General features: G+C 42.2%; 1 protein-coding gene and 1 long non-coding RNA gene across 2 annotated transcripts; both read left to right on the plus strand.

Moving 5' to 3' along the window:
• The first annotated feature begins 462 nt into the window (after nt 1-462).
• Nucleotides 463-1679, plus strand: LOC109201134 (uncharacterized). Its single transcript, XR_002061140.1, has 6 exons — nt 463-700; nt 966-1027; nt 1103-1165; nt 1250-1309; nt 1392-1524; nt 1607-1679. It is a non-coding gene; the product is annotated as an uncharacterized LOC109201134 (long non-coding RNA).
• A 4667-nt stretch (nt 1680-6346) lies between these two features.
• Nucleotides 6347-7963, plus strand: LOC109196852 (nuclear factor 7, ovary-like). Its single transcript, XM_019351334.2, has one exon. It carries the CDS (start codon nt 6347-6349, stop codon nt 7736-7738), a length of 1392 nt encoding a protein of 463 aa, XP_019206879.2. The 3' UTR covers nt 7739-7963.

Consider the following 7963-nt stretch of genomic DNA (forward strand, 5'->3'; position numbering starts at 1 on the left):
ACATAAAGCCCTGATTAGTGGAGCACAGATTAAGCGAGTCACCATGGAGACGGAGGGAAAGAAGGCGCCGTCAATGTATTTTACAGGCTTGAGGCCGAAATTCTGATGGCAGCATATGCCGATAACATGCAAATTTTGCGGAAAAAAAGTAACACAGCCTCAGCTGCAAAAGAAAGGGAGCATGCATGGCAAAACATAGCCGACAGAGTCAATGCGTGAGTGTTAATTTAAACATTGATCTAGGGATTTCCACCCATTTAACACGTTATTTTATTATATTTCATTTTATTTTTTAGTTTATACATTTTATTTTGTGATGTGATGTGAGCGCAGGTGCAACCCAACAGGCCCCAAACGTTCCTGGCAGCAAGTAAAAATGAAATATAAAAATATAGTCCAAACAGGTAAGGTGTAATTGTATTATGTACATTAATTTTCTTTCTGTAAGCACTTATTGAAATTATCTGAGCACACTACAAGTACATATTTGCTTACTCTGTATGCTCAAATGTGACCCGTTATAGCCAACAGAAAAAAAGCGGAGGCCCGAAAAACAGGTGGGGGTCCTCCAACACCACCACTCACAGAGGCTGAGCAGTTGGCCCTCAGCCAAAACAGTGGGCGCCCTGTGGCTGAAGGCATCTCTGCGGGACATCCTCTGAGTCAATAACCCCGCAAGACACAAGTGCCTACATAAGAGGTAAATTCAAAATAATACATGATGTGCATACATCCTTTCTTCACAGTCACCTTTGCAGTGTTACTCATTCATTTGATAAACTCTTTACCATAATGAATTATTTTGTAGTGAAGTTATTTTCCTACTGATTTTGCCTTCCCTCAGTCTTGGTTGTCTTTGAGAGCATAATGACAATGAAGTGTAAGGTGATTGGTATATGTTTCTTAATTGCCATTTGGTCCCTTGTAAGTTATAAGTGACCTGTATAAACCTCATATTCTATCAGTTGATGGTGATGGTGTACTGCATCTGGTGCAGCCTCCTGTTGAGCCAGACCAACATGCAGTTGTGAGTACTCTTAATACTCCACAGATTATATGAGTTTACAGTAGAACAGCAATGTTGTTAATGTCTTTACTACAGGAAAATAATGAAGAAACATTGACAGCTGTTACAGAGGAGGAAGCAACAGAGACACTTTATGAGGTTTACATCTTACAATGGAAAATATAACAATTGAATAAAATGTGGTACTATAATAAAACCATGGACTTTCTATGTCTCTAACAGAGTGATGATGGAAATGCAGAGGAAGAGGGTCCAGCCACTTCTCCAACAAACCTTTCCTCAGTAAGATGTTCAGCACTGATTTACAACCAACCTAAGTAGGCATGTACTATGAATGTCAATGCTATTTCCTGTGTTTCCATAGCTCCCTGTAAAGCAGCTGTACAAGACCTATTTGATCAAGAAAATAAAAAAAATGTGACTTGGAAATGGAACACTTCAAGCAGCAGATCCAAAAGACCAAGATTGAGATTTTACTGCTGGAACATCAGTTAAGGGTGGGTGAAGTGGTCAGAGATGGACGAATTATTTCAGTGTTTGAACAACATAATAATATATTTATTAATACTTTGTGTACAGGAAATACAGGCGACCAATAAAGCCAGTTGAACAAAAAATCTGTTTATTCTTCTTTCAACATGTTGAGGTGATGGTCAATGCTGTGGGCCTGGTTCAGGGTCAGGGTAAGGGGTAAGCAAATAGGGTAAACATGGATACCCCCTATCACCAAGCAAGTAGCCAGTGAACTCTCCTAAGACAGAAGGATACACTTCAGTTCAAATGTCCCTGTAGCAATTGGTCTTTATATATTTTAAAGTATTTTCAACTCACCATGTCCAAATTTTGTGCTCAGTGTACATTCACGAAAAATTCGTGGGTCATGAACAGAGCCTGGCCACTTGGTTTCCACATTTGTGATAATGTTGGCAGCATCACATATGATCTTCACAGTGCAGAGAACACAAATTAGCATCCATTACCATAATGAAATAATGTGTTAGTTTGAAATGCTACAGGGAACTATGTACCTGTACATTAATGCTGTGGAAAGACTTCCTGTTCACATAGTCTCCTTCATTTACTGAAGGAGCAATGATTGGAATGTGAGTGCCATCTATACAGCCAATCACGCCTGGGAACCCTGAAAATAAATGTAAAATTTAAGTAGTAGTTCAAGTATCACCACATCATGAATTAAGTTTTGTTCATCCTGATACCTGCAATTTTGTCGAATCCCTCTTTGATATATCTTGTGGGTCTATGACCGGGGAACACCACAAACGAGTACAGGAGACGTTTCAGTGCAACTGTAACATTCCTGACTGCCCGACAGACGGTAGCCTTGGAAACGTGCTCAGCGTCACCAATATTATACAGAAAGCTCCCGTTTGCAAAAAAAAACAAAGTGCAATACAAATAATATGTACAGAACTGAGAGAATGTCCGCGATGTGTCACATGAGCAATATAAGGCCCGAGGATGTTATTCAAATAAATTATCGATTGTGCTGAAAAACAGTAACGTTCACACAGAAAATCATCAGGAAATGATAAAATGTCCAAACGCGCTCTAATCACTCTCTCCCGGCGGAGAGCTCTGCGGAGAATTTGGGCTTCAACATCTACTGGCTCTTCAAGGAAGGGGCACGCCATGTCTGACACTTCCTACAGTCAGGTTTCTGACAAAGAGGCGGAGAAAGTCAGGGTTAGTTGAAGTAAACCTGCTAGGGGGCAGGTTAGCTTCATGGAGTGTGTCGTCATAGTAACTCACTCAGAATTAATCTAAACTCGCTTTGTGAAACCGAAAAACCAGAGTTTTCGTTAACTCAGGGTATACTTACTCAGAGTTTGCACTAAACCGGCTTTCTGAAACAGGGCCCTGATCAGCCATTATATATACCTCTGTGTGTCATTTCATGTTTAGGTCAGTTATGTTTGTTTGGGCAGTTGCTTGGTTTGTTAAGTTTGCAGTCGTTGCCTGAGTTTAGTTTTGTTTCATTGACCTCTTTTATTAGCTCAGTATTTATTACTTTTGTAAATATAATTTTTGGGTTAAATGGCAACCCTGTTTTTCAAATAATTCCTGTGACTCCTCCTGTTTTCAACTCAGTCCATCACATACCAACAAAATGAAGATGTATACAGGGAGTGCAGAATTATTAGGCAAATTGTATTTTTGAGGAATAATTTTATTATTGAACAACAACCATGTTCTCAATGAACCCAAAAAACTCATTAATATCAAAGCTGAATGTTTTTAGAAGTAGTTTGTAGTTTGTTTTTAGTTTTAGCTATTTTAGGGGGATATCTGTGTGTGCAGGTGACTATTACTGTGCATAATTATTAGGCAACTTAACAAAAAACAAATATATACCCATTTCAATTATTTATTTTTACCAGTGAAACCAATATAACATCTCCACATTCACAAATATACATTTCTGACATTCAAAAACAAAACAAAAACAAATCAGCGACCAATATAGCCACCTTTCTTTGCAAGGACACTCAAAAGCCTGCCATCCATGGATTCTGTCAGTGTTTTGATCTGTTCACCATCAACATTGCGTGCAGCAGCAACCACAGCCTCCCAGACACTGTTCAGAGAGGTGTACTGTTTTCCCTCCTTGTAAATCTCACATTTGATGATGGACCACAGGTTCTCAATGGGGTTCAGATCAGGTGAACAAGGAGGCCATGTCATTAGTTTTTCTTCTTTTATACCCTTTCTTGCCAGCCACGCTGTGGAGTACTTGGACGCGTGTGATGGAGCATTGTCCTGCATGAAAATCATGTTTTTCTTGAAGGATGCAGACTTCTTCCTGTACCACTGCTTGAAGAAGGTGTCTTCCAGAAACTGGCAGTAGGACTGGGAGTTGAGCTTGACTCCATCCTCAACCCGAAAAGGCCCCACAAGCTCATCTTTGATGATACCAGCCCAAACCAGCACTCCACCCCCACCTTGCTGGCATCTGAGTGGGACTGGAGCTCTCTGCCCTTTACCAATCCAGCCACGGGCCCATCCATCTGGCCCATCAAGACTCACTCTCATTTCATCAGTCCATAAAACCTTAGAAAAATCAGTCCTGAGATATTTCTTGGCCCAGTCTTGACGTTTCAGCTTGTGTGTCTTGTTCAGTGGTGGTCGTCTTTCACCCTTTCTTACCTTGGCCATGTCTCTTGAGTATTGCACACCTTGTGCTTTTGGGCACTCCAGTGATGTTGCAGCTCTGAAATATGGCCAAACTGGTGGCAAGTGGCATCTTGGCAGCTGCACGCTTGACTTTTCTCAGTTCATGGGCAGTTATTTTGCGCCTTGGTTTTTCCACACGCTTCTTGCGACCCTGTTGACTATTTTGAATGAAACGCTTGATTGTTCGATGATCACGCTTCAGAAGCTTTGCAATTTTAAGACTGCTGCATCCCTCTGCAAGATATCTCACTATTTTTGACTTTTCTGAGCCTGTCAAGTCCTTCTTTTGACCCATTTTGCCAAAGGAAAGGAAGTTGCCTAATAATTATGCACACCTGATATAGGGTGTTGATGTCATTAGACCACACCCCTTCTCATTACAGAGATGCACATCACCGAATATGCTTAATTGGTAGTAGGCTTTCGAGCCTATACAGCTTGGAGTAAGACAACATGCATGAAGAGGATGATGTGGACAAAATACTCATTTGCCTAATAATTCTGGACTCCCTGTACAGAATTAATGGAAAGCCACAGAAAACGAAAGCTGTCCTCTTCTACCGAGCCACCTATGAAGAATGCAAAACTTACAGATTCTTTCACTGGCTCTAGGCGGGTAATGCAAGCAACATTTGAGAAGCTTCTGCTTATATCGATAGTTGATGCCACTGCTGCAGAAACTACCAATGATCAATACAAGAGGCTGTCTTGGTCTGCTTTTGCAAAATGTCATGCTCTGTGGAATAAAACCAGCGGGTCAATCATGGCTTATGAAACAGTGGAACGTGAGTGGAAGTTGCAGTTTCTTCGACCCAACCAGACACATTGGAACTCCCTGTTGTGTGCATTCATAAAGAGCAAGGAGAGAAAGCAATCTGCAATGTTTGCACTTCATAAAGATGTAAGTTGATGAAACTTGTTTTTTTAAATAATAATGTGTGAATTTTTGGATACTCGACTCACCTCTGGTAATAACTTACCTGTTAGCTTGGGGTGCAAATGAGGAGACATGCCTGGGTTTGTGGCATTATCATCATCTGAGTTGACAGAATCAGATTGATTGTAAATATCTGTGTATTTGTAACTGTAATGTTTTCTTAACATTTCAATAAATCAGATCTTATTTCAAACAAGGTCTCCTGATCCAGGACTGGAAATATCAGCTATTCGATCTACTGCATCCATTTGCAGTCATGTTTCTGTCTCTACGAGCCGCTCACATCACTTGACATTTTTCTAAGTACAGGTCATTCCACATAAATTTATCAAACACCTCCCACCTGACCATCGAACATCTGCCTGAAAAAACTCCAGCTGAAGGTTTTAAACAACATTTCTTACAAACTCAAACTGATTAAACTGTGCTTCAGAGAATAAAGAGGAGGACTTAAAGTCAAAGGTTAAATTGCATCTAGAGCTGTTGTTTGTGTCTGACAGAATTTGATGTTGGTGTTGACCTGAAGGAAAAATAGCTGCTGGTAACTGCTGGTTGTTCAGTGAGAGGAGCCAAAAACACACATTTAATATTCATTTCACTTTTATAGGTCTGTAACAAACTGAATCCACCTTAACACCACCTGTGTTTGTGTGACTGCATTACACTCCCACTGCTGGGAACCTGACAATTAACCAAAACAAAGTCTTTAATAAAAGCTGACAGACAGCTGCAATGCTGAGTCACACTTTATTTTCTGAGCTTCATGCTGTGACCTGTTTTACAGTTGGTGGCACCTAAATGACTTAACTCTGGAATGAAACACACCCTCGTTTATGGGTGAAGCAACAGCCTTTGTAAAGTGAAGGTGAATGAAATTCCGCCCCTCACATCACTTACCTGAGACAAACCGGGAAACGGGCTGTTCTTCTTCCTCAGTGAAGAGAGATGCACAGACGATCAGACCGAGTTCAGACCAAACCAGCAGCTTCCTCTGAGTGAGTCCAGCTACAGGAGAGAAAAGTGGAAACTCCAACACTGCTGCTTCAAGCTGCTGACGCTCCACACACTGAATGTGAGTTTGAGCAAAAACACGACTCAAAGGAAGTTTCAGTGAAGGTAGTAGAGGAGGGAGGGGAGCCAGGACTGACTGTACTTCCTGTCTGCTGTTTTCAGCTTCACTCACAGACTCAATGGCTTCCAGATCAGAGGAGGATCTCTGCTGTCCGGTCTGTCAGGAGGTCTTCAGAGATCCTGTTCTTCTGTCATGTAGCCACAGCTTCTGTAAAGACTGTCTGAAGAGTTGGTGGAGAGAGAGACCAACACACCAGTGTCCACTTTGTAAGAGAAGATCTTCAAGGGAAGAACCACCTTTAAACCGAGCTTTAAAGAACCTGTGTGAGTCGTTCTTACAGGAGAGAGATCAGAGAGCTTCAGAGGCTCTCTGCAGTCTGCACTCTGAGAAACTCAAACTCTTCTGTCTGGACCATCAGCAGCCAGTGTGTGTCGTCTGCAGAGGCTCAGAAAAACACACCAATCACAGATTCAGACCCATCGATCAAGCTGCACAACAACACAAGAAGGAACTTCAGGAAACTCTGGAGCCCTTAAAGAAGAAGTTAAAGGTTTGTGAAGAAGTTCAAGTGAAGTTTGGTCAAACAGCAGAACACATTAAGGTCCAGGCCCGACACACAGAGAGGCAGATTAAGGAGCAGTTTAAGAAGCTTCACCAGTTTCTAGCAGAGGAAGAGGAGGCCAGGCTGGCTGCACTGAGGGAGGAAGAGGAGCAGAAGAGTGGGATGATGAAGGAGAAGATGGAGGCTCTGAGCAGAGAGATAGCAGCTCTTTCAGACACAGTCAGAGCCACAGAGGAGGAGCTGAGAGCTGAAGACGTCTCATTCCTGCACAACTACAAGGCTGCAGTGGAAAGAGTCCAGCGCTGCCCCCTGCTGGATGATCCACAGCTGCCCTCAGGAGCTCTGATCGACCAGACCAAACACCTGGGCAACCTGGCCTTCAACATCTGGAACAACATGAAGGACATGGTCTCCTACACTCCTCTCATTCTGGACCCAAACACTGCTCATCCAAACCTCATCCTGTCTGAAGATCTGACCAGTGTGAGAGGAGCAGGAGAGAGGCAGCAGCTTCCTGATAATCCAGAGAGGTTTGATAATTACATCTCTGTCCTGGGCTCTGAGGGCTTTAACTCAGGGACTCACAGCTGGGATGTCGAAGTTGGAGACAGTATAGTGTGGTTAGTGGGTGTGTTGGCAGAGTCTGTGCAGAAGAAAGGAAACATACAGTCTGGATTATGGAGAATAGGGTTTTATAAAGGTAAATACTCATCATGTTCACCATTAACTGGATCCACTGCTCTCTCAGTACGGAAGAAGCTCCAGAGGATCAGAGTGAATCTGGACTGGAACAGAGGAAAGCTGTCGTTCTCTGATCCTGATACTAACACACACATACACACCTTCACACACACTTTCACTCACAGGATGTTTCCATATATTAGCACTGCTGTTAAAGTGAAGGTGTTGCCATTGAAGGTGTCATTGTCAGTGCAGCAGATGTGTTGAGGATGATGATGTTTCTAATGTTGTTTCCTGTCAGTGAATTGAAGCTGTTAAACTGCAGCTGTCCTCCTGCTGCCTCGTTGTTCCAAAGCTCTTTGTTTCTCTTTTAGTTCTCACTGTTTCTTTCTGTTTCTGCTGTCCACCTTTTCACATGGAAAATCATTTCACTGTTTCTCACTGAATGACTCCCCAAACTAGATTTGAAATTCTATCAACTTTCTAATCATT

This window comes from Oreochromis niloticus, linkage group LG3 (genome assembly GCF_001858045.2).
Source record: "Oreochromis niloticus isolate F11D_XX linkage group LG3, O_niloticus_UMD_NMBU, whole genome shotgun sequence".
NCBI classification, from domain to species: Eukaryota; Metazoa; Chordata; class Actinopteri; order Cichliformes; family Cichlidae; genus Oreochromis; species Oreochromis niloticus.